Source organism: Sceloporus occidentalis, unplaced genomic scaffold (assembly GCF_023333645.1).
Source record: "Sceloporus occidentalis isolate IW3139 unplaced genomic scaffold, rSceOcc1.0.p SCAF_8, whole genome shotgun sequence".
Classification (NCBI taxonomy): Eukaryota; Metazoa; Chordata; class Lepidosauria; order Squamata; family Phrynosomatidae; genus Sceloporus; species Sceloporus occidentalis.
This window is the reverse complement of record NW_028316988.1, coordinates 21,251,668-21,279,667: the sequence shown is the minus strand read 5'-3', so window position 1 is coordinate 21,279,667 and position 28,000 is coordinate 21,251,668. Positions and strand designations below refer to the sequence as shown.

The following is a 28,000-nucleotide window of genomic DNA, read 5'->3' as shown; positions in this document are numbered from 1 at the left end:
CAGGGAAGGGGTTTTAAAAAGAATGACAGCTTATGCACATATTTGCTATTTGCATGGCCACAGTAGACTTTAAATACTTGCATCATCATTATAACAAAGGTGCACATGATTTGCTTGACATTAAAAAAAAACAACTATCAGTGGGGCTGTGGGTTAGGGGTCATTTTTTCCTCTTTCCCAAGAAATAAAACCACAACAAACTCTGCTCAAAGTTGGTGCACACTAAAGCACTCGCATCATCCAATCTCCCCGGATCGACTCATCACAAAAATGCTAGTGTGGATGGGGCCTAAGTTTGGAAGGAAGAGTCCCAATTAATCCTCAGGTGTCCCACTGTTCAGCTGCTTTTAAAAGGTCCCAGTTTCTCTCTTTTCCTTCCACTTTCCACTTTCGTCCTTCCATTGCTGCAAACTGAATTCAAAATATAAACAAGGTCTCACTCTATTAACTGAGCAGGGGAAGAAGACGGGCAGAATCATGACCTTTCCCAAAAGCATGAGGCAAAATCAAACTGCCGCAGCCTCTGCCAGCTTCTGTTTTTCCTGATTCATAACTTTACCCATGTAGACCACTCTAGTGTTGCTTGGCCATGTGTATCCCAGTGTTCATCTGTGAAGTGGAAGGTATGGGATTGCTGTAAAAAGTCTCTCTCAGCCACCTGGAGGGGGATGCAACACTGAATGAGAAAGAATGGCAAGGAAGGGAGCTTAACTCTACCATCCCAATTGGAAAATTGTGAAAAATAGCCCTACACTGCAGAGCTGAACTACACAATTAAAGTCATGTATAGCTTGGCTGCAAACGAAAGAAAAGGCTTAACAGTTTTAGCATATGTCCCCTTCGAAACATGTTCACCTGCAGGGGGCTCTCGCATAAAGGAGACATGTCTTCCTTATCCTCCATTGCCTGCCCTCCACACAGCCCCAGCAGGAGCCTTGCTGAAAGTCAGGGTAATTTTTCAAGACATCCAAAGGGTCTGTGAGAAGATACTTCACGCATTGTTCCTATGTTCTGCCATCGCTGGCCAAAGATGCTATGTTGCTGTATGTAACATTACCAAGGTTCCCCCGTCTCCGCTCCACAATTGTCCCTGTGAACAGAAGGATTATGTATCCACATGACAGCAAAACCTCCCTTGCCTCACTTCCAGCCCTTGTGTTAAGAGCAAATATAAGGGGAATGTTTGGGGGAAATATAGCATGTTGTCCTTAATAGTAGCTTCAGTTGTTGATGTAACTACTGTACTGCACCATGGTTCTCTTTCTCCAAAAGTTTTCAAAATAGAAAAATGTCCAGAAAAATGCCCTCAGGTCTATCTAAGTAACTCTAATTAAAATTAAATGCAAAAAGAGGTTGCTGCTACACCCTCATTATCACAAAAATATTAACATTTCACAGCTACCATCATTACATGTAACAAGTTATTTCCAAGCACTGACAATTCTTGCTATCCTGATGGTCAATGCCATGGAAGGGTCCTTGCAAAACCTCTTCTCTGGAGGAAATGGGGATACAGGCATTGAGAGGAGAGAGGAATAAAAAAAGCACATGAATGGAGGGACCATCTCAGATTCCCATGAGCTTCACAGAGTCAGGTCTGAGTTATGCTACCACTGTCCTACTTGGCTCAAAACAGAGCGAAAGGGGTAGTTTTCAGATGCTACTCATGTTATTAGAATCATAGGCCTGTTACAGACAGCCAAAATAAAGCTGCTTCAAGTCACTTTGGAGGTATGGTATTTCAATGATGCATGAGTCCTAACAGTCTGGAAGCTTCACCAAAGCTGCACTCCAGTCCTTAGGAATGAAGCGTGGCTTTGGTGGCCTTTGGACTCTTAGGACGCATGTATCATACCTCCAAAGTGACTCGAAGCAGCTTTATTTTGGCTGTCTGTAACAGGCCATAGAGTCTTAGAGCTGGAAGGTGGCACAAAGGCACCACTGCCATGAAGGAATACACAACTAGAGCAATTCTGGAAGATGCCCATCTCTTATAGCTCTTACACCCAGCCAGCCATTACACACACACACACACCAACTCTCTGCTTCTTAGGCCCCCTTCTACCAGCTTTGGACCTTACCACACAGGGATTTTTTGGGCACAGAAGTAGGGTCAGTTCACATTGGTCGATGCATATTCACGTTATATCGCATTGGTGTTTCATACCTGTGAACTCAGAATACGCATTGGCCGATGCGATATAACGTGAATACGCATTATATTTTCAAACCTGGGCGGCCTTCCGAATCGAGGTTTTGCGAATCAGCCGATGCGTATTCAGGGAAAGTGAGGCTAGTGCAGATTGGATTGCCACACCAGCCCAATACAATGTGTATTGACCGATTCGCATCAGCAGCCCCGCACATGCTCTGTGGGGCTCTGAACGGGGCGCAACATTTTTAACTTCCGGGGTGAAGAATGAGGTCAATGTTTAGTGCGTAATATCGCGAGAATTGCTGCCTTCAGCCACTTACAAAAGGGGTATGCACCATCTGTATGCGTGTGTGTGTGTATGCACACACATAAATACATACATACATACATACTTATATATATATACACATAGTGGTACAGCCAAAAGTGTACTTTTTTTTATGTGTACATATGCCTTTTTTTATGTGTACACACACATTTGTCTGTATGAATGTTTATATAAATATATACATATATATATATACACAAACACACACATATATATATAAAAACCACACTGTGCCACAGCCAAAGATGTGATGCCGTATTTACATGTGTACACACACATCTGTCTGCCTGAGTGTTTATATGTGTGTGTGTGTGTGTGTGTGTGTGTGTGTGTGTGTGTATACACACACACACAGATATACACACATATACACATAGTGGTACAGACAAAAGTGTGATGCCTTTTTTATGTATACACACACATTTGTCTGTATGATATATATATATACACACAGACAAACACACACATATATATACAAAAACACACTGTGCCATAGCCAAAAGTGTGATGATGTATTTATATGTGTACACACACAGCTGTCTGTGTGTGTGTGTGTGTGTGTGTGTGTGTATACATATACATATATACACACATATACATACACACACACACACACACACACACACACAAACAAACTGTGGAGCAGCCGAAAGTGTAATGCTGCATGTATATGCTTACACACACATCTTTTTGTGTGTATGTGTGTATATATCTATATCTATATATCCAAACACAAACATACATGAGCCCCCACACACAAATACACACACACATACACATTTGCATATGTGTAGATGCAAAGAGACATGTCAGGAAATTTCAGCATATTACAAATACACACACAGACACACATATATGCGCATAGCAATAGCCCTAAGTGTATACATATATGTACACACACACACACATGTTGACATCTATACTAACGAGGAGAGTTAGCAGTATATGCCTGCATCTGCTTGCGTCTTTCCATGTATAAAAAAAAAAATCATTGGTACAGACCAAGACTTAATGCTTGACACATCTATTTATATATGTATTTATATATTCATATATCTCTATCTATCTATCTATCTATCTATCTATCTATCTATCTATCTATCTATTAACATATATATATATATATATATATATATATATATGCAGATATTTGTATACACATACATGTATGTACACGTATGCACATTTGAATATGCAAGTGGGCCTATATGGATATGTGTTTGTGCCTGTGCATGCATATGTTTACATGTATAGACAGATACATAGATACACATATGCGTGCGCCGGAGTTGTAACGCGACAATACTAATGTAATAAAAACGCGGAATGCTTATTCCCCCCCCCCCCCCGACACAAAAGGTTTCTGCTTTATCTCGGTCAGTGGAAAAATCGCTCCCCAGCCCCGGCGGTTGTCCTGAAAGGGGAAAGGGCCAACCGAAGGAGATGGGGGAAATTCCAGCGCAACATCATGGGAAATTTGTAACCCGGTGGTCTTCAGGAGAACCAGAGGATTGGATGTACACACCAGCCAAAGCAGCAGAGGTTTCGCACTGGCCATCAATACGGATTCCGCCGATCCACTAATTTTGCGGACTCGCAAAACGGAGGAGCCGGCTGCCTTCAGTTTGGAACCCAGCCGTGAATACGCATTGGCCAAAGCGTATTCACGTTATATCGCATTGGTCAATACGTATTCTGAGTTCACAGGTGTGAAACACCAATTCGATATAACACGAATACGCATCAACCAATGCAAACTGACCCTACTTCTGTGCCCTGTGTGATAAGGTCCTTTGTCTCGCTTTTCTCTTGCTCAGCAGGTGTCCCCATCAGGGTCATGGACATGAAGGATATGACCCCTCACCATTTGTCCCTCAAGCCCTTAGTTCATTTGAACAAAATTGCACAAGTTGTCCAGTGCACATACAGCTACAAAATTGTCTTTAACTGCCATGGCTCATGCTATAGAATCCCAGGAATTCTAGTTGTGTGAGATATTTATCCTTCTCTGTCAGAGAGTTTTGGTGCCACAACAAAATACAAATCCTAGGATTCCATAACATTGAGCTATGGCAATTAAGGTGATGTCAAACTGCATTATTTCTCTAGTCCAGATAAGACCTGTGTCTCCATCACTAACTGCCTGATGTCTGACTACTGATACATCCAAAACTTGAAATTAGGCATTACTTTTATGCCTAGGTGGCTGTCTAATGAATGTTAGTATTTTTGGCATACAAACTGAGTTTACGGATCAATATCTCTTTCCTGTGCCTGCACAATCTCTGAATGTCTAAGCATCTAAACTCGGCATGTTCCTAATGTCAATCTGTCTACTGTTTTTGTTTCGGAGGAAATGCAAATGTTCACAATGTTCATGCTCATGGAATGATGCTGCTTACAACTTATGGGTAACCCCCAACTTACCACTTATGGGTAAGGCGAATTGCACTTTCAGAGGTGGACCACATTATCTCCCCGCCCAGGATACTTTGGAAGGCCAAACACTCCACTACAAAAATATTTCTTTAAATGCTCTCAAACCCATCTAGGGGTTGTGGGGAGCACTTTTGTCACATTTTTAGACCCTCATGGGCCGTTTTAGGGCCATACGAGGAGTCTTTTAAAAACCAGAAGTAACCTTCTGTTTACTTTCTGTTTTTAAACAGGGCCTACAATAGCCAGAGAAGTTTAATAAACTTCAAGGAGAAGTTTATTAATACACAACTATATCATACATTAACCCCTGAACTATTTAAAGATTATGTGTTTTAACTTTTGTTTTTATACTGTTTTAACCTTTTAAATTTTTTAAAAACTTATTTTACAGGTGGTTTTATCTTGTAAGGCACCTTGGGTCCCTTTTTGGGAGAAAGGCAGCATAAAAATGAAATAAACAAAATAAAATAACTAAAAATAAATAATCATTTACTGTCCCCCAAAACCTATCCAGTTGTTTCCCTTCGCTGTCTGTCCTATTTCTATGGCAGCTTTTCCCCATCTCTAGGCCATCTTTTCCTATCTTCCTTCTGTCAGAGGGCACATCTACATTGGCTGTTTAATCCGGGACATTTCCAGGGCATTATGCCCCAACTGGCTCCAGACCGACCACAATGGTGACCACATGCACCAAGCCAAATCTGCGCACCTGCACATTGTTGGACACACAGGCCAGCCAGGTCAACATTGCATCAGACCCACTGGCCTGTCCTCTTTGTGCTTGATGCCATCTCTGCTCCTTTACTAGCCAAGCTGCTCCCTGCGAGAACCTGGCCAGCGCCATTACTTCTGCTGAGGTCAGAATAGGGTACCCCACCGTGTGACCAGCAAGGAGAGGGTCATTCTACCCCTTCTGTGTTGATTGCATGAGTGCCCCATTCTGACCTCAGAAAAAGTGACAGTGCCCACTAGGATCTTACAATGAGCTTCTTGGCTGATGAGGCTGTGCACTACTCAGCACAGAGTAAGGGAGATGGCAGCATGTTTTCTGTCTCTGGACAACTGGATCGGGCCAAATTGAACCAAAATTTCCAGGAAACTCCAGAGTAAAGAATGGGTTCTCTTAAAATGGATTAACATTTTAAAACAGCAATTTTGCTGTGGATGTGGCCATACATCATCTGGAAAGGGGACATCTGTACAGAAACTGGGGTGAGTCCAGTGTATGTTTTAAGTAGTGTAGAAAAGCCAAGAGATAAGCCTCAATTTTGTGTCCTTTCTTCCCCTTCACAACATTGTCTGAGCTGTGACTGACTCACACCAAAGAGGCTTGCCCAGACCTTCCTTCACACCCTTCAACTGCCCCACTTTGGCAAGGACAGCCCCTATTAATCCTCTGTGATCCCATTTTCTTAGCTGCTTTTAAAATATTCCAGTTCCTCTCTCCTCCTCCCACTTTCTCCCTTTGTCCTCACTTTACATCAGTTGCTGCAAACTGAGCTCAAAGCACGAAAGGAGCTTGCACTCTATTAACCCAGGGAGGAGAGGAAGGGGCAGAGTCTTGCCTGTCCCAGTAGGTTCAGGCAAATGCATACTGATGCAGCCTATGTTCTTCCTCATCAGTAACTTGCTATCCTGATCACATTGATGCTTCTTGGCCACATGTATTTCAGTTATGATCTGTGAAATGCTGGAGGATATGCAGTATGTCTACACATTGTTACATCTGACACAACACACGGCCATAGGGTGCAAAAAATACTGCTCTGTAGGAGAGTCATCAGAATCATTGGAGGCATGACTGAAAGTGAATGTTCACACAGACTCTTCTTACCTCTAGACTTCATCCCAATAAACCGGTTCTCCACAATATCAATGCGCCCCACACCATGCTTGCCACTGCAAAGTAAGAAAGGAGATAAGAGCGGATGCTTAAGAATCATAGAATCATAGAGTTGAAATATCTTCTAAATCGGCACATATGAATCAGAAGCAGAGAAACGAAGACACAGTGTTTCAGACCAGAGGTCCACCTAACATTCTAGCCTGTCAAAAATGGCCAGCTACAAATAAAGGTCCTCCAAGACGAGGGGAGAGTAATTTTTCCTCTCACCCTGTCATAGAAATCTGCCTTCTATCAGACCACTGTTTAGTAATATTACTTTTTCTAGCTGTTGTTGATGATATCTTCATCTCTTTCTTGGTTTATGGCAAATCAGCCCTAATGTGAACGTTTACCATGGTGTTTTTGTGGCAAGATTTGTTTAGAAGAGATGTGCCATAACCTTCCTCTGAGGGTCACCCAAGGATTCAAAATCTGATCTTTTGGGATCCCAAACAGATAAGGACACAAAACAGTGGGTTCAAATTACAGGAAAGAGATTCCACCTAAATGTCATCTTTACTGCAAGAATTGTTCCACAGTAGAAGAGACTGCTTCAGGGGAAGATGGGCTCTCTTTTAGAATACTGTAGTTCTGTTTTCCTGCATGGCTGGGGCAAATGGGGACTAGCTGGTCCTAGTGGTCCCACCTGTCTTTAAGAATCTGTGATTCTCTGAGTATTCTTCACTCAGCTATGACACTCACTGAGTAGGTTTGTTGTTGTGAGGATACAATGAGCTTTATCATACAAGCGAGGTCCCGCGGGAAAACGGGAGTTAAACATGATTGAAAGTACATTCGAATTTAAACAAAACTTGCAAATTCAGTTAGTTTATCACACTAGGGGTCTGCCCAAGTGAAATAACGCGAAGTTAATCCGAACGCAATGCAAAGAAAAACGGCAGCTTTTTTACTTTTGGGTTGTTCCGAAAGTAAAAAGCTGCCGGTTTTCTCTGCTTTGCATTCGGATTAACTTTGCATTATTTCATATAAACTGTGATGTCGTGTGATAAACTTTGGGCATTTCTGGGTTAACTCCCATTTTCCCGTGGAATTTCACTAGTGTGATAAACTCCTATGAGAAGAGCCTTGGATATGATCCACTGAGTTCTATGCAGGAAATGTGAGATATAACTGTAACTAATGAATAACAGGGGTTGGATGTTTCATCCTTTGGGCCTCTTTAATTGTGTATTCCTGCATGTCAGGGTGTTGGACTAGATAGCCTTTGTGCCCCCCTCCAACTCTAAGATCCTATACCCAAGGCCCGACTCAACACAAAGTTTGGCTCGTGTGGCTATCGAAGAAATGGACAACTTACGCAATTTCATTCAGGTAAACGAAGAGCTCGAGGGGCGAATGGCAAGTGGTCGCATCCTTCATGTTCGTGACCCTGATGGGGACACCTGTCGAGTGAGAGAAAAGCAAGACAGAGCTGGCAAAAAGGGGGCCCAGGAAGCAGAGGAGGAGGGTTGGGAATGGATCGGGGGACTGGACTTTGAATCCCTTTATTAATGTCAAGAGCGCCTCTTTAAAACATCACCTCGGACGCGTTAAATAGACGTGACAGATATGAACTCTAAATAACTTCTTAAAAAGGCATGGCTAAGCTGCTTCGCTCCAGAGACGGCATTTTTTAAAACAGGGAGGGGAACCCATGCACAATACGAGGCTGGGCAGGAAAAAAGTCCCAAGGGATTGAAAAGAGAAAGGCCTTTTTTTAAAGAAAAGGTAATAAAAGTTCCCCCCTCCCATGTACAACGACCCCTTCCCACCAGCCCCGTTTATTCCCTTCTTCTCTATTTTAGGAGCCTGAAATTGCAGCTCAGGGCTCGACTAATGAAATTTCACGCTTGCCCATTGTCCCTGGGCCTGGCACCTTCTGTTCCACCAGCCACTGAGGTCGGTTCTTGGAGGGGGCAAAGGGAAAGGGCGGGAAAGACCCAGAGAAGGCACCACACACGGCCCCTGTAATGTCTGTTTGGCCGACAAACATCACACATGTTCCCAGTTAACCGCCTGACAAGTGTGAATAGGGACCCTGTCTCGGGACTATTTGTGGCCTCAGGACAAGGAGGGGCTGGCCATGAATTAATTATTACACCTTCTTTTTATAAAGAGGAGGGGGAGTGAATGCGGGACAAGAAAAGATGTGGGGAAACATGGGGGGGAGGCCATTCTCCCCACAGGCCTTCATCAGGGTGAAATGAGCAATAAATGTATACGGAAACAGTCAGTGAGGATGGGGAGGAGGGAGGCCATGGGTTAGAGTGGGCAGACACACAAAAGGGAAAGGGAAAAGCCCCTTCGGAGGCTAATCTCTCTTCCATCTGCCCTCCTCATTACCATATAGAGCTTTATCAGTCACTAATCAGGACTCAATAGCCTCCTTTCTAGTCTTTATTACAAAGACCCGCTGGATAGAGAAGGGGTTCTGTCAGCTTCTTCATTCTAAACCCCTTTACATATTTTATTCATTCATTTATTTATTTTTTAAAAAGTGGCCAAAGCGGCTGGAGAGGTTTATAAATTCAGCTGTAAATGACTATTAAATGTAAGCCCCAGCAATAATGAACCCCAAATCCCTTTCTGGCCGCCCTGGTCAGCACCTCCCCACGTCAACTCCCCCTTCGCCTTCCATTGTCGCCTTTTTGATGGGTGATTGGAGGTGGCTCGCCTGGCAGAGCTCGGGCATTGTCCCCGAAAGCTGCTTATCCCTTTTAAAATAGTTAATAATTAGATTAGAACTTCAAATAAATTAACTAGGGGGTAAAACGAAGATGTGTGCGGAGGCTAAAGGAGGGGTAATGGTTTCTGGGGACGTGTCTCTTTTTGAAGGCACAGAGTGAGTTATTACGGCAGCCTGGGCCTCTCTGTGTCAACCTCATCTAGGCCGGCGCAGGGACGAAGATGGAGGGTTCATGGAGAGGCCTTCTATTTACCCACTAGTTAATTTATTTGCCTACTCACTAGTTAATTTATTGGCAGTTTTAATCAAATTATTAATGAGGGTTAGAAAGGACGAACAGCTGTGGTGGACAACATCTACGCTTCAGAATGTGAAATTCATATAGTGTCGTACTGAAAGAAAGAAATAGAGAAGATGACAGAAGGATGGATGGCAGGGTTGCCAGTGGAGAGGGCACCTGTACCTTTAATGGTGGTGAAGAAAAGGGAATTTCATCATGTGTTACTTTGTACCTGGTTGCACAACAAGCAACACTGGCTGAAATTCCATTAAGAGTACAAGATCCTACTCCAGTTTTCACTCTGGCAACCTTACTATGCAACATCCTCCTAGTAGGGTTGCCAGAGTGAAAACTGGAGATGACTCTTAAGAGTTTATCACATGGGAAGAATTTCTCTTAATTTCGAATGAAAAGAAAGTGGGGCCAGAACGGATTCACGTGAATTTGCTAGTTCAGCGAATTTACGTGAATTCGAATTGCATTCGAACTGACTTCCCATTGCCCGAAAATAGCTTGCCATTGCCCCAAATTGCATGTGATCACCTCTCACACAATAACATGAAACCCCATGATTGCGTTCAGGCTGACTTCCCATTGCCCGAAATTGCGTGTGATAGTCTATCACGCAATAACGTGAAACCCCATGATTGCGTTCAGATTGCCATTGGATTATACTTCCAATTTCCCTTGTCTGATAACGTCCTTATACTGTTAATGGTTGTATATAAGAGGGATTTATAGCAGGTGATGCTTCTCCCACAACCAGGTAACAACACCTGCTGAAATTCTACTCTTCTAAACAACCATTCTTCCTCTTCTACACAAACATTAAAATTTCAGAAGCCTTCTCCATTTTTCATTCTGGCAACCCTGCTCCTGTAGGACTGTGCAGAAGAAGGAGTTTCAGCAAGTGTTGCACGTCACACAACCAGGTAAACAAGCAAATCCTGATGAAATTCCCTCTTCTATACAGTGATCAAAATTAGAGCAGCTGTGTCCAGTTTTCAGTCTGGTTACCCTACGGACAGAGGCAGATGGCACTATGAAGTCTCGGGAAACCATACATATTCCATGTAAAATGTTTTCTGAAATGCTCTGTAGCCTGCATACATGTTGTGAAATGCCATCAAGTTGGCTTCCACTTATGGTGGTCCTACGAACGAGGGACCTCCAAGCCACCTTGGTATCAACAACCCGGTCAGGATTTTGCAAGCACAGACCATGCCTTGATAAGTCTATCCATAATGTGGCCTTCCTTTTCTCCTCACTGCCTTCCACTTTGCCTTCCACTATAAAACTGACCTTTTGGGCCTAAATCAGGCTGGGAATTATGTGGTGAGCCGAAATACACTAAAGGCACCAAATCATCAGGTGTACATCAGGTAACCATGTGCTGAACCAGACAGACCTTCAAATGGGATCAATGGCTTACCAACCTACCTATGTACTACTTACCTACCTGGGATTTTCCTAGAGGACATTGGCATACCCTCCAACTATCTGTTTACCAGAGACAGACCTAGTTAATCCTCTACTGTCTGATCTTCTCAGCTGCTTTTCAAATGTCCCAGTTTCTCTATTCTCCTCCTTTTCCTCCTCTCCATTTTGTCTTTGGTTTACTCCAATTGCTGCAGTCTGAACCGAAATGTTGACGGACCATCGTTCTGCAAGAATGCCACCCTTACCTTTCTTAAATTCAATTTCTAAGATATCAGGAGTGTCTGGACTCACAGCAGGATCTCTGGTCTTTGTATAGAGCCCAGGGGGTGCTTGGTTCTGTAAAAAGAAGTGAGAGACAAGAGAAGGAAATTAATACAGACCTGACATTGATGGATCAAACATCCATGAACTAAGAACTGAGTAAAAAATTTGCTTCAATTTGTTTTTTGTAAGAATTTATCAAGATCCTGACTTTTTTTCCATTTGGGCATAAATATCTTGAGTTTTTCTTATTTTATTTATATTAGCATTGAGTCATGGCAGTTCGACAGGTGTCAAATTGCATTGATTCTGCAGTGTAGATGCAACCTAAGGAAACAGTTGAATCTCCCTGGTCCAAACAGGTGAGGATTTTGTTTTTATGTTTTTGGTTTTGGAAGAGTTTGCTACTTTCATATCCATGATGGAAAGAATTCACCAATACAAATATGAAGGTGTGGGAAGGTGTGTGAAACTAAGAGTTTCCTATCTTTCCCTATTGTTAGAGAACCCATGAGCAAAAACAGAAGAGGAAAGAGAGGAAAGCTTGAAATCATTTTCATCACAATCAGTATGAATATATCATTTTATTTTATTTATTGTAATCCCAGGTTTTTTTGACCACAACTCCCAGCAATCTTAGCCATTATAGCCAGTAGTAAGGAATTCTGGGAGTTGCAATACCTCTCTATTACTGTATTTATATTTATTTACAAAAACTGATATCCTGTCCTGTATCGTGGGCTCCGAAGGCATACAACAAGCTTATCCCACCTCCGCACTTCTGAAGCATTTGGGCAATGATTCCAGTGCGGTCAGTGCCTTGTGTGATAATACCCTATGAAATCCATAAGATCTGTTTAGCCCCTAACTGAAAGAAAGAAGTTGGTAGCCTGAGCTTTTGTAGACATAATCCTACTTTCTCAGACTTGAAGGCACGCTTGTATACACACACACAGTTTGTAGTGTATAAGGAGACAGCATGGTGTTGTGGCTTGAGTGTTGCACTCTGGGAGACCAGGGTATGAATCCCCATTCAGTCATGGAAACCCACAGGATGAACCTAGGCAATGGCAAGTCACATTCCCTCAGCCTCAGAACAAGGCAATGGCAAACCTCCTCTGAACAAATCATGCTCAGAAAATCCTATGATAGTTCACCATTGCTATAAATCAATAATGACTGGAAGGCACACAACAACAACAACTTTCCTAGCTTTTTTCCATTGTTCCCATAACCCTCAAAAGGATGTCTGTACCAATAATTGTATCAAACTTATCTGTTTGAAATGTTGAGCAGTTCTTTGCTTGGGCCTGGAAGATGTACGTTTTACCTTCACATACATGGGCAGTGAGTAAGAAAGGAAAGGTTGCAAGGGAGAGCAGGATTCTGTAAATTGCAAAGCATGCAAGTAAAAGGTGGCATTTATTTCCATTTCTCCCTCCCCGACACATACATATTTTTAAAAGAAATTGTGGCTTCAGCTCCACCTTCCTGTTATTGCATTCCTCCAAAAATGTGGAAATTCATCAGATGTGTCCGAGGCACAAGCTAATTATGGGAATGCGGCTGTTTTTCCACCGGCCCGGCTTTAAGAGATAAGACACCCATGCACTATAAAATCTGACGAAGAGGAAAAATATATATACATAAAGGTTGATGTGTTTTGAAATGGCTTTTTGCTTGTTCCTCTATTTTCCCTCGGGTGTATTAACCTCAGGGACACCGTCAAAAAGCACAGTCGACAGGAGCACCTGCTGGGGTCAGGCCTAGTCATTAGTTTTTCAGTCAGTGCCGAATCAACCCCATTTCTCTCCAACTCTCTCTTTCGCACTCGGTGCCTGGGCTCTGCCTCTCTCGTCTTCTCTTTGCCAAAGTCACACTTTTTCCCCCTTCTTTTCCTGCCTGACTTGTTCCTCCATAGCTATTCCATCTCCAGCTGTGAGGGTGTCAAAGAAAAAGATGAAATCCAGTTGAGGGGAAAAATTGTCTGATTTCCCTGGCCCTTTGTTCCCAGAGCACTCTCCCTTTGTGCAGACAGCAAAAGTCGCTCTTTGGCGGTATATGCTGTGTATTTGCTATCTGCAGGATCTTAGATAGTTAACATATTTTTAAAACGAGTGGGAAAAGTATGGACCATGGGCCACATGTGGCTCAAGTGACAGTTTTTGTGGCCCTTAGGGCTCCATAGGACTCAAAATGTTTTGCCCCCATGATGCCACCTATTGCCCTCTATATGGGATTTGGGCATTTTGACCCTGTTTTGGTTCTCCCTTGGGCCATTTTAGGCCACAGAGAGCCCTTCTTAAAAGCTGAAGATAAACTGGAAGTGACGTCCGGTTATCAACAGCCCTATTCAAGTCTTGCAAAGACTAGGAAGCCATGGCCTCCTTGATTGAGTCTATCCACCTCTAATAAAATCTTCTTCTTTTCTTCCTGCCTCTCACTTTTCCAAGCATTATCATTGTTTCTAATGTGTTGTGTCATCTCATCATATAGCCAAACTACAATAACCTCAGTTTGGTGCAAGCTTGATTTGCACAGCACTAGACCTATTTATTTATCTGTAGCTGCTCCATCTTCAGTAACACTATGTAGTCCCAACCCACCTTAAAAGTCAGAAGTCACATTGAACAATGGAGATCTGTTCAGCTAGCAACTAGATGGCAAAAGGATGTTTTCAACCCCTTCTCACCAGCCATTGAGGCTGTGATAATAAGTAGTAGGACTTCTGTTGCAAGCCTCACTCACTGGCAGGAGAGGACTGGAAGCGTCAACTTCCTTGCATCCTGATCAGCAGCTGAACTGTCCTTCATTTGGTCTGGCTACTGGCAGTTAAGGTGGGCTTGTGAGACTGGGCCAAGAGATATTAATTAGTTATACATTTGTAACTAAGTAGCTAGTATAGGATATTGGTGATCAACTTTCCTGTAAGTAAAAACAGAATTCATCTCACACCAGGCTGTAGCTGAATTCTGCTCAACATTAGTGACGCATACAGATCCACCAGCATACTTACAATGGAAGAAGCAGCTGATGACTGTCACAAGCTGCTCTGGTTGAGGTTCTGGGTCACAAGAGCAGCTGTGCCCATGAAGCGGTGCCCACATGCTGACCAGCTTGTTAAGCCAGCAGGCTGTGGTGCAGGCAAAGGAAATACTGCTAGCATAAGAAGATACTGAATACCTCTTTCCCTGAGCATGTAAATAGTACAAGCATCAGCATAACCTGGAGTAATGTGCCAATAGGCCAAATTGTGCTTAGAATTCTCAAAGGCGTTTGATAAAGTCCCACAACAGACTTCTTGGCAAAACCAGAAGTTATGGGATGAGACAAGAGGTCTGCTTATGGACTCTAAATTAGTTAAATAATAAGAAGCAGAGATTGGCTATAAATGATCAGTTCACAAGATGAGCAGTGAGGTCGCTCATTAGAGGACATTGTAGTGAGTTAGCCAAGTTTGCTAATGATAATTGTGTGTTTTCAGGGTCACATTCAGTCCTTCGTGACCATAAATGTGAACTCCTTCAGCTATGGGATTGTTTAAATTCATCTTACAGTCTCGTAACTACTGAACAAGATGCTAGTCTCACTGTTCAAGAACTATATCCCAGATCACACCTTTCCCTACTGGGAAAGAGCAAGATCATCGGCCTTCATGCTTCCCAAGGACATCTAGTTGGCCACTACAGGAGCAAAAATGTTGGAACAGATGGAGATCCTTTTTTTAATGTACTCATTGAAGGTTTGGGGGGAGATGTGCCTGGGATCTCCCAAGGAACCCAAGCCTCCCGCAGGCTACCCAGATCAGAGCTGGATGAAGTCACTGGGAAAGCTCCCACTTAGTGTAAACGCTCCTGGCCCAACTCCAACAGAAACATTTCTTGCATCACACAGACACCAGGAGCAGATGGGAGAGGCCGAGGTGAAGGGGGGGAACAATAAAAAGGGATGGAGCAGTAGGCAAGTGGGAGGGGTACAATTTAATTATTTAAACTTGACAGACCAAATTTCCACACCAGTAGAGGAGAACACAACACCAGTAGAGGAGAACATTGCTCTCTAGGAAGTCCAATGAGAATACAGTCCCGCAAATAATGGATATGATTATAAGATTATTCCCATCAAGCATAGAAACATAGAGCCATAAAGTTGGAAGGGACCCCAAGAGACATCTATTTCAACTCCCTGCCATGTGGGAAACCACAACTAGAGTACTGCTGAGAGATTCTCATCCAACTTGTATTTAAAGACCTCCAAAGGAGAGTCCGTCACTCCTTGAGCAGTCCATTCCACATTCAAACAGTTCTTACAGTAAAGAAGTTCTTCCTAATGTTTAGGTGGGATCTCTTTTCTTGTCATTTGAATCCACTGGTTTTTGTTCTCGGAGTGGCAGAAAATAAGCTGACTTCTTCTTCTACATGCCTTCCCTCCTCCTGTTTAAAGATAGCTATCATGTCACTTCTCAGTCTTTTCTTCTCCAGTCTAAACATACCTGGCTTCCTAAGCGTTTTCTCATAAAGCTTAGTTGTCAGGTATAATAAGCTCAGACTTCTAGCTCAAGACAGGCTGAGGAAGGCTGTTGCAATCTCCCAGAGGCTGGCTAATAGCAAGGAAGAAGAGGAACATGTAAGGATGCACTGCAATGTTTTGTTTTCAGGACTCATTTTTAATTTCACAAACCTGCATCACATCCTGGGGGCACCAGGTTGGAGAAGGCCTCTCTAGCTCAACTATCTATTTACTCACCCTTCCTCAGAAGGCTGTTGTGAGACTGACACTGGACAAGACAATACACAAAGCCCTGAGTTTGGAGAAAGGGAATTGATATAAAGGTGAGAAATAAATAATAATAAAAAGTAGTCAAGCTTTGCAGGACCAGAGGTGACGTAAATGTAAATGAAATTTGATTCCTGGCAGGTCCATTGTGAGAGGCTGAGAATGAGGAAGCCAATGGTGTGGTTTTGTACAGACTGCTGGCAACCTTAAACCAGATTACCACTTTGCTGTGAGTTGGCTTGGTTTCTCAACACCTACCTCCCTCTCTCCTTGTTGCTGTGTGCCTTCAAATCATTTCCAACGTATGGCAACCCTAAGGTGACTCTATCATGGGGTTTACGTGGCAAGATTTATTCAGAGGAGGTTTGCAATTCCTTTCCCCTGAGGCCGAGAGATTGTGGCTTGCCCAAGGTTACACAGTGGGTTTCATGGTTGAGCTGGGAATCGAACCCTGGTCTCTAGAGTCGTAGTCCAACATTCAAACCACAACATCATGCTGTTTTTCCCACGCCTATACCTTCTCACTGACTTAGGAGCAACAGTCCTGGTTAATCCTCTGTTGTACTGCTGTTCCAACTGCTTTTAAAATGGCCCAGTTTCTCTCTCTTCTTCCCACTTTCCCTCTTTGCCCCCAGCTCATTTCAATTGCTGCAGAGTACAGAAGTAGTTTGCACTCAGTTAAGTCAGTGAGGGAGAAGAGAGGAGCAGCATGAATCTTGTCCTTCCCCATAGATTCAAACAAAAGCCTTTCCTAATTTGCCTCTCCTATGTCTATTTGTCTATTCTTACTCAGTTACAAAGCTACTTGGCACTTGATCATTTCATGGAAGTGGTTGCCTTAGTTCTATCAAGCACAAGATTCAAATTCCCACCTTCCCTCCCCATTCTGCTGTAACAACTAGATTTGGTCACTTATTTGTAAATAATTAAAATTTTTCCTCCTTGCTTCCTGATCTTCTGCATATTGGTAAGACAGTTTGCAAAATCTGTTAACATGTGCAATACTAAATTAAATTAAATTAAAATGTATTACGATACACAAAGAAAAATGAGGAGAAGGGCAGAAATCAAGCAACAATAAAAAAACTAATCACAGTTATATTCTTTTTAAAACTCCCTCACTGACTTGAGATGGCACAGCATCTATTGCAAAAGCTTACCTATTTGGCAGTTGCATTTAAGTCCCAGAGAAATGGGCATTTTAAAATATCCCAGGTTCTCCATACTCCCCTCTGCTTTCCCTCCCTTCTCCTCAGCTTACATCCGTTGGTACAAACCAAGTTCAAAGTGCAAAAGTAATTTGCATTCAACCCAGCAGGGAAGAGGGGAAGTGAGGGGGACAGAATCTCATCGTTCCCAGTTGACTCAAGCAAACGCAAACTGCTGCAGCCTCTCCTTGCTTATGTGTTCTTCCTCATTCATAACTTTTGCCATCTTGGACACATTCTGATGTTCCTTGGCCACATGTATCCCGGTTTAATCTGTAAAATGCTGAGGGTATGCATCTCCCCACCCCAGGTCCGTTTGGCTCAGACGTAGGCATATTTTATCATTCAGAGTTTGCCGCAGGACAGAGAGGGCAATCATGCAACACAGACATGAATGATGGATGACGGGTGCAGGGGGAGAGGGGCAGAAGTAGCAACAGTGTCTGCACCTGGCATCTTTGGGCAGTTTTCAGGGCCTGAGTATCTTGGCAAGGGACACCACTGGTGCTCATCCTTTGTTCCCCCACCCTCTCCACTGCCACCATCCCACTGTTATGAGCAGCACCAGGTGGCTGCAGAGGGCGCAACATCCACATGTAGATGCAAAGGGGGATTCCAAGGGTAAAAAGTTCTTTGCCATAGTCCAGGGACCTAGCCGGGGGGAGGGGGGTTCTTGGGGTCCGGACCCCCCCTTCCATTAGAAAAATGAATGGTGTGTGCTGCTGCGCCGCCGTGCCCAAGCCCCATTATAATGGTGGCACTTAGTCTGGACCTCCCCCATTCCTAAAATCCTGGCTACGTCCCTGCATAGTCTTTCACAACGACACAACTCCAGCCCACAGCTAAGGAGTAAAGGGGCCAGATTACTTACAAAAGGTAATTTTCTTAGCTCTGTTGCAGACTAAAACTGGTGTCTTTCTGCCACCCAGCAGTGCTGTGGCCATGGGTTCCATGCCTTGGAAGACTGCCATGGCCAATACACAGAAGAGGGGGCTTCCTCCAAGCACTGGCAGCTCAAAGCCCCTCTCCCTGGATCCAGGGGTGGCTTTGGTGAGGAGGTCATTCTAGATTCTAGTATAAACTGTAAAGAAACTTCCTCTGGGGCTAAATCTTAGTCCTAAAATAACTTCACCATCTTGGAGAGGTTCTTTGGAGAGGGAGTGGTTTGGCTGGTTGGCTAATGCCATGGATGCCACCAGCTGCCATGACTCACATCTTCAGGAAGAAAGGACCTGTCATGCTCCTAGTGAAATCCAGAAGTAAAGCTATGGATAATATCTCACTTGGAATCATATGTCCAGTTTTGGGCACCACAGTTCAAGAAGAATATTAGGATACTGTAATGTGTTCAGAGAAGGACAACCAGATGGTCAAAGGTCTGGAGAACAAGCCTTATGAGGTGTGCCTGAGGGAGCTAAGTATGTTTAGCTTGGAGAAGAAGAGAGGATACATGACAGCTATCTTCAAATATCTGAAAAGATGCCATGCAGGAAATGGAATGAACTTGTTTTATATGTTGTTATCCAATTGTGACCTCCTTGCATCCCATTTCATCACTTCATTGACTACAACTTAGAGACCCAAGAGAAGAGCCCCATGACGGCATCACAAAATGAGTTGGTTCATTAATTACCAAATAATTGGGGGGGGGGGCGGGGGGGGGTAAGGTGGAGATCACAGCAGGCTGCTCTTTTTAGTAGCAACAATGCATATAATGAATGAGGGGACAGGACAATTGCAGCCCTGGGGCCATATGTGGCCCCCCTCCCACACCGTTTTGTGGTCTTTAACCCCACCAAAGTGCCATTTTCCTGCCCTTTCCCAGGGTAAACTCCTTCTTTCAGAAACCCCTGGGAGCAGCAATACCCACTAAAATTTTGCAGAGGAAAACAGAGACATGTGTGGCCAAACAGGAAAGTGTGGTCAAGATGGCAAAATGAGCTTATTAATGAGGGAGACCACACAAGATAGGAGAAGCTACCCCCATTTGCTTTTGCCTGAGCTTTCAGGGAAGTGCAAGTCTCTGCTCTTCCTCCTCTCATCGCCCGCTTCCTAGTTAACTGAGTGTAAACTACTCTGGCATTTTGAATTTTGGCAGGCCTTTTGGACCCTGGAGAGTCCTAATGAAGAAAATGGCCCTGTTGCCATGGGCCACTCAAATGATCAGCCATTCTATTCCAGCATATATGTACAGAAACACACCCAGCGACTAGTTTCATCCACACAGAAAAAGGAAAAGAAAATCTAGATTTTATCACTTCTTCTAAAGCAGGAGATAGAATTTTTCCCTTTGATTTTTTTCTTTTGAAACTATATCTTTAATGTAAACACACACACACACACATTGCTACCTGCCAGCATCTTTTATGCTTGGTCCCATTATTTTAACATGTATGTGTATACTCAAAATGTGCAAATACAGCACCCAAATTACACGGAAGGCAGAGTCCAATTTTACATCAACTGCCCTCTTTGCAGCCTTGATCATACTTATTACAGCAAGCAACAACCTGCTTTGAGATTATGAAAAACCTCAGCACTAAAGGTGGGGGACAAAGCAAAACAGAAATGGGGGACAGACAGCAGCACAGGGAGAAACGGATAGAGAAAACTACAGATGGAGGGAGAAGAAGAAGATCAAGCCAACTGGAAGAAGGAAGGAAAGGAAATATGTATTTAAAACTCTTTAACCAAACCTCCAAAGGCAAAGTTGGATATGGTTTGCAATTTTCCAGGCAAAAGCCCCCATTAAATAAAATAGCTAAAAAGAAACACAGGGTGGTGGGGGAAGCAATGAAAAGTTAGCATTTGGCTTGCATTCCATCATTAGGGTGTGTGCCTGCCTTCTTGGCTTATTCTCTTCCTGGAAAAAGAAAGCCCAGTTCAAATGACATATAGGTTTGTTACGGTGTATCAATGCCTCCCTATTTATCCCACGCTGTAGGAGGGCTGGTCTTGCAATGTCATTTTTAAAGGAATTGGGGAGCAATTGGGGGGAGAAGGGGACAGGGAAGGGGGGCGAGGAAGGAGTTGTGGAGGGGGGGGGCTGGAAGGGGGCAAGAAGAGAAAAAATTGGAAGCAAATGGTCCATGAACTAAACCGTGATGTAGAGCTATCGATGCCGCAAATGGTTTATTCATCCAAGTTGATATTGTTGTGCCTGGGACTGAATGAACTCTTTTCAGGGTGCCATATGAAGTTAAAGCAAGTAAATTTCTATCTTTCTCAGCATTAGCTGCCTCATTGCTCCTCAATCGGGCCTCACAGAGGCAGAAAATAGCTCAACCATCTGTTTTCAAATCCCTCCGGCTGGCAGGTCTTGGGGGGGGATTGCTCATGGGAGGGGGGATCACAGAAGGGGGAAGGAAGGAAGGAAGGAAGAATGGAGTGGAAGACTTACAGCTGCTCAGCACCCTGTTCTGCAGGCCACTGTCCATCAAGGCTTCACTCTCACCACCCAAAAAATACATTCTAGAAAAGTGTCTGTTTAGATCTTGGCTCTTTCACCATCCATTGTGATCCACAGAGAACCACAAGTGCGCACCAAACATGAAAAGGCAATATAGACGTAAGACAAGAACCCAGAGATATTCTTTATGCTGGAAAGAAGGAACTGGTGGGGGGCCTCAGAATTATTGGGGGGGTGTTCAACATTTTCATAAATGACGTGAATGATGGAACAGAGGGCATGCTTACCAGATTTACAGATGGCACCAAATTAGGGAGGGTAAGCAATATCCCACAGAGCAGGATCAGAAGTCAAAAGAACCTTGATAGATTGGAGAGCTGGGCCAAAATTAACAACGTGAAGTTCAGCAGGGATAAATGTAAGACACTACATCCAGGCAGGAAAAATTAAATGTACAAATACAGAATGGAGTGGTACATATGAATAGGATCTAGGGGTCTTAGTAGACCACAAGTAAAACATAACTCAACAGTGTGCTATAGCGAGAAAAGACAATGTAATTTGAGGCTGCATCAACAGGAATATAGTATCCAGATGAAGGAAGTAGTAGTGTCATTCCATTCTGCTTTGGTCAAACCTCACCTGGAATACCGTGTCCAGTTTTGGGCAGTCCAGTCAAAAAAAGATACTGGGAAACTGGAACATATTGAGAGAAGGGTGACCAAACTGATCAAAGGTATAGAAACCAAGCCTTATGAGGAATGTCCAAGGGGGCTGGGGATGTTTAGCTTAGAGAAGAGAAGGATGAGAGGTGACATGATAGCTATCTTTACATACGCAAAGAGTTGTCATGTACAAGAGGGGGCAAAATTTCTGCTGCTCCAGAGACTAAGACATGGAGCGATGGATTCAAATGACAAGAGTAGAAATTCCACCTAAACTTTAAGAAGAACTTTATGATTGGAATTGCTATTCAACAGTGGAATGTACTGCTTCAGAGGGCTCTTCTTTCTTTGGAGGCCTTTAAACAAAGGTTGGATAGCCATTCTCGGTAGTGTTGCTTTTTTCTATATTCCTGCAAGGCAGCAGATTGGACTCAATGGCCCTTGCAGACATGACATTTCTATGAAAATTGGTTATATATGTGTCTATTTTGACCCTATTGTTGGCATGTCTTCTAGAGGTTGTACAGCAGGTGTTGGCACCAGGGCCTAGTGGAGAGCTCAGAGTAGATATTCATAAGTCCATTTCTGATTGGGGTCAGCTACTGGTCCCCAAACTGATAGAGAGCAGTGCAGCTGTGATTCCAACAAATGAAGCCTCCTGAGGGGAGATTCCACTAGTTTGTAATTCATTTTTCTACTTAAAAAGTACCACACATGCTTTAGGAAATGCCTCATTTGGGATAAAACCAACTCAGAAGAATGCACTTAGAAGAAATGTGGTTATAAAGGGGTATTTCTTGATAAAATCTGTTCAAAAATATATTTTTCAATACAGTTTTTGCACATATTTTTAATGGATTAGATCAGACAGGATGGAGATTCAGATCCAGTGTGGCGCAGTGGTTTGAGTGTTTGACTATGACTCTGGAAACCAGGGTTTGATTCCTAGTGTGGCCATGAAACCCATTGGGTGCCCTTGGGCAAGTCACACACACACAGCCTCAGGGGAAGACAATGGCAAACCTTCTCTGAACAAATACTGCTAAGAAAATCACATGAAAGGATTGCTCTTAGGGTCTCCATAAGTCAGAAATGACTTGAAGGCACACAACACACACACACCAGAGGTTCAGATCAAAGCAAATGAGAAACTGAGAAGAACTGAGAAGAGGCTATACTGTCCATCTCACATCCATCCTCAGTGCTAAAGCAGACAAGGTACCACTGGAGTCTTACACAGTAGCCAAGCTTACACATCACTGTTTGGGGCAGCTTATTTTGGAGACTTAACCTCAAATGTTGCTTTTTTGGACTACAGCTTCCACAATCCCCAACTAGCAGGGCCACCAGCTGGACAGTGGCAATGTAACCTCCATACCAGTAGGAAGATTATGCCAAAATCCTAGAGGGTGTACATGATTTAACACAACAAAGCAATGCTGAACCCTTTTCCTTTTCAATGAAGCTGCAAATTCCTTGCCCCCTAAATCCATTCAGCACCACTGATAGAGTGTCTAAAGTTCAGACAAGACCCTGATCAGATTCACCATCCCATTGACATGGAAGTCCCCTGCAGCCACTGCCCAATTCACTAAGAGGCTTCTAAAAGGCTTCTTTTTGAGAAGTACCCATGCTCTGTGGAGCCCTATTTCAGCATGCATCACTCACATGGATGTGCTCTCTGAACAGAAGGATGTGAATTCAGAATAATAACTCATACAGAGATACATCAGGGAATCTTCCTGAAGTAGGTGCATTCTTTATTGCTTTTCTAGTGGGGTGGAGGTGGAGAATGTAATAATGACTGGCTCCATACCAGTGAAGAAAAGTCAGTGTAGTAGGAAAGTCCATCCCTGGCAAAGGCTGAGAGGAAGGAAGCAAGCAATCCTAAGGCACTATCTCATCCAGGAATGCAACAGGCAACTTCCTCCAAGGGCAGGGAATTCTGTTGCCTCTCTAAGTTGACAGTAAGTAGACATTTCAAGCATGTCTACTTACAGAGCAGGACTGACCTTACCCAGGGACGTAGCCAAGGGGGGGGTTCTTGGGGTCCGGACCCCCCCTTCCATTAGAAAAATGAATGGTGTGTGCTGCTGCGCCGCTGCATCCAAGCCCCATTATAATGGTGGCACTTAGTCTGGACCCCCCCCTTCCTAAAATCCTAGCTACGTCCCTGCCTTACCCCATCTCTAAGCACGGATAATCGGAAGGAAACATCGCCAAAGGAAGGAATCATACAGAAGTGCAACAGGCACCTCCTTTGAGTGCAGGAAATTTGGACTCCCAGGAGCCTCTCTTTATATCCAGCAGCACATCCACAGTTGTCTTCTGCTACGAAATAAAACCTTGGAGAGTCATCACCAACAATTGCACATAACGTTTTCCAGACTCTCTGTGATTCTGCCCCCCCCGCCCATAGTCTGCCCTGCTCCTGCAGCCTCCTTGACTGTTTGTCTAATTAGTGCTGATGGATAGTTAAATAGCTCTGCTGAGTCCAGCAGAGCATGAAGTGGAAACGACAGGGACCAGCAGGCAACAAAACTGTTCGGCCCCATTAAGACACAGGGTGTTGGTGGTGGCCCATGTTTGTTCACCAGAGTGATACGCCCACGATGGTGCTCTGGAACAAGGACAGGAATAGGTGTGGGTAGCAAGATCTCCCACTGGACTCCCCAATCCCACAAGTGCGCAGGGTGGAAGAAGCAAACTGATGGACATAGGCCATAAGGATGAAGATTACGATGATGGTCAGAAAAGGATTTCTGAATTTATGCTTGAAACTTTAGGCTAGAGATGGGTAATTCTGGAAAACTAAGATGCCACATTAATTCCCGCAGGAGACCTCGGAAGGCTACACCCCCCAATGGGGAAAACCCCCCACATCTTTCAGTCCTAGACTCCCTCTTAAGGGACACAGAAGCATTTGGCCATGTTTTAGGATCCTGGGCCATTTTAGCCTCTCCAGCTTTTCACAGATGAAAACTGGGGCATAGTGTAGTCAGGATGGCAAAAGGTATTAATAAAAAAGAACAGACCACCTAAAGGGGGCTTCAGCAGTTTGTTTTTGCATAAGTCTAATGGAGGCGGATACAATTTCTGTCCCTCCTCTCACCCCAACTGAGTTAATTAAATGCAGATTACTTTTGCAGTTTAAATTCACTTTGCAAAAAAATGAAGTAAGACGAGGATGAAGAGGGGAAGTGGGAGGAGGAGAAAGAAACTGGAACATTTTAAAAGCAGCTGATAAGTGGGGTGACAGATTAACTGGGACTATCTCTGCCAAACTGGGACAATTGGAAGGTATGGTGCAATGAGAGGAACATACGTTCTCTAGAATGAACCAAATTTAAGATTCAAGTTACTCTGAATTTTAATCATAATTGTCAAACTGTTTTCAATATTATTAAAATGAATTCAGGAGGATTTTCATGAAGTTCATCTTAGGTCACATATGCTCAGGGAAGGTGGGAAAGATGTTAATTTTATCAAGAAATGTATGGCTAAATTAATTGAAATTGAAACTTTTATTTGCTATTAAGCAGAATATGTTTTGAGTCACAGCCATTTCCTGATGATCCACCTTAAACACTATGAATTTCAGCTGTCCCTTATTGCTATTTTAAAAACCTGGCATTCTTATCTGGAACACAGTGGCATCATTAGGGGGCTGGGGGGGGGGGTACAGCCCACACCAGTGATAGCTAGAAGAGGGGTGATACTCAGTCAGGCCCTCCTTCCATGGGAGGGGAGTGTATATGGAGGGTCAAGTGTGCTCCTCCTGACTTTAACATGGCACTGAAGGAGAAGGCCAGTGCCCTGTTTTGACTGCTGCCCCCATGGCAGCCCCCCACACACACACACCAGGTAACACCACTGCTGGAACCCACTCTGGTTGTGGAGACTTAGCATCTTCTGCTTTTTAAATACATGACTGATGTGTAGCCGGCAATTTGTGCCACACTGTATGTTGTTATTATAGAAACGGAACTCAGCTTATGTTCATAGACACTCTGGCCATTTATGAAAACCATCCAGTAACCCTGGCTTAGTGGCCATCCCAATTAAGTCAGCTTGAATTGCTGTCACTCAGCAGTTGCCTGTCATCATCAATGGCATGGATTTGTAAAAACAAGCCAAGAATGACAGGCGAGGAGACATATTTGGTCCACACCACCAACCTAAGCTACCCTGACATCCTGAGTCATGTGCTGAGTAGAACTTATTCCTCCACTGTCTATGCACCCCAAATGTCCCATTATAGTTGTTGACTCAGGGGGAAAAATCCAAAGCAGATCACATTGAAGACTATGTATAAAAACCCATATTTAGAAATTAATATATTCTGAAGTGTATACACTACATGCAATTTTTAAAAGTGCAGGTTAGTATGGAAATAAAACCAAGCTTGTTCCGATATTATGGAATATAGAAGACTCTATATGAAAGTCAGAGTTCAGGAAAGTACTTTTCAAACTTGATGCTTTCTCTTGTCATGGTGTTATTACCCTTCACCCCATTTCTCCTAATTTTGTTTTATGTCTTACTTACCTTTGGGTTCTCCAAGATCCCAGCCTCATAGCTTTGGCAAATAGGAAGGGAAGAGAGAAGAGAAAAAGTTCAGTTATCCACCAGTATCAATGGGGAATCCTTCCAAAACACGTCAGAGCATGTGCAAACTTTCCCCCCTTCTTCCATATTGTCATCACCTGTTGGACACAATTTCAAGACCTCAGGGATGATAGTTTTTTGGACTACATTTTCCAGCATGCTTGCTGACTGGGAGACTGTGACAGCTGCAGTCCAAGTCAGTTTCCCAAGTTTTGAGGCATGCCTCTAAGGTTAGTAAATAGTAACATTTCACAAAAGAAAATGGGGACACTTGTGACCAAGCGACATCAGATGGCAAAAGTTATGACTGCGGAAGAGAACACAACGTAGGAGATGCTGCATCAGTTTGCTTTTGCCCATGCCTTCTGGGATGGGCAACATTTTGCTCCCTCCTCTCCCCCGCTGAGTTAATTTAGTGGAAACTCCTTTTTCAATTTGAATTCAGTTCACAACAAATGAAGTAAAGTGAGAACAAAAGAGAAAACTGAAAGGAAGAAAGAGAAATTGGAATATTATAAAAGTATTTGGGAAAATGGGACAGTTGAGGATGAATGAGGAACGTCTTTGCTAAACCAGGGCAGTGGGAGAATATGGCGTTCTGGTCTCCTCACCTGATGTGCATGAGGTTTTCATCCATGCTCCAGGGCTTGGAAGGTGTTACTGGAACAGGGATTCCATTGTTCTGCAGAAAGAGGAAGGAAAGGAAATAGTTACTGCAAAGTCAGCCTGACATCAATATCAGTAAAGATTCTACTGAACAGTCTGTAAGTAGTTAGAAAGGAATGCTGTGATCACTAAAAGTCAACATAGATTTTTCAAAAACAAGCCAAATCAGACTAATCTTATCTCTGTTGTTTGATTGTTTTTTTTCACACCTATGAGCTTGGTAGATATGGGGAATGCTGTGGATGTAGAATATCTTGATTTCAGTAGGCCTTTGACAAGGTGCCCCACAACATCCTTGCAAATATCTAGTGAAATGTGGGCTAGGCAGCTACATTCTCACTACCACATCAGTCTGGACACTGGGGACTGGGTCAGTTTGTAATCAGATATGGAAATATCAAATTGGCCAAACTTCCTTAATTGCCGCTGAAAAATATTTGGAATAGGTTTACATGTCAGGACTATGCTAGGCCCTGAGATTTTTGGGCCCATACCTGAGACCAAAAGCTGAGCCTTTGCAAAGTCATAGGAGGTGGGACCCTAGCCAAATTGCAAGGTTGATGTTATAGTAATTCCATTAAGCATGATAAATTAAGCACCAATTACAACTTCACCAAATATATCACCAAAAGACCAAGCCTAATAATGAGGAAATACACACACTTTTCAAATTTGATTTTAACACACTGAGAGGGCAGAAGCCAAAATGTTTTCCTTATTTATGGACCTTCTAAGTTCTGTTTGTTAATCACCCTCATTCATAGATCTAGATACAGTGACTAACATCATCGTACCTAGATCTAGAAGTCCTGTTTGTCTATAGACTATTTAAAAACAATTTTGAAGACAGTGCTGTCACCCTGAAAACTAGAGAAGAGGGTCTGCGCCACGAGACTCAGGACCAGCCCCTGATATCTGGGAACTCTTTTTTGGAATCAGATCTCTATTAGTCCTCATTATCCAAAAAAGAAAAAAAATACTGCAAATGGTTCACATAACTTCATCTTTTTTGGTAAAAGTGCACCATTTTATTCCTCTTTTTTTCCTCCTTTTCCTTCCACCTCTCTCTCTCTCTCTCTCTCTGGGTCTCACAGTCTCCCTCGCACACAGACACAGAGAGCAGAGACAGCCATAAACCTCAGCTCTGTTACAGGGTCACCCCACTCACTCAATTAGCCGGAGACATTTCTCTGG

At 43.4% G+C, this 28,000-nt stretch overlaps 1 protein-coding gene across 1 annotated transcript in view; it reads right to left on the bottom strand.

The window, feature by feature from the left end:
- Positions 1-28,000, bottom strand: part of ASS1 (argininosuccinate synthase 1) — an 81,816-nt gene that overhangs the window by 26,751 nt on the left and 27,065 nt on the right. The window contains exons 7-11 of the mRNA XM_089537026.1: positions 26,752-26,822; positions 26,081-26,111; positions 11,459-11,549; positions 8,126-8,210; positions 6,757-6,821 (exon numbers count right to left, since the gene is read on the bottom strand). Coding sequence (XP_089393152.1) covers positions 6,757-6,821; positions 8,126-8,210; positions 11,459-11,549; positions 26,081-26,111; positions 26,752-26,822 — 343 coding nt within the window. The remainder of the gene's footprint in view (positions 1-6,756; positions 6,822-8,125; positions 8,211-11,458; positions 11,550-26,080; positions 26,112-26,751; positions 26,823-28,000) is intronic.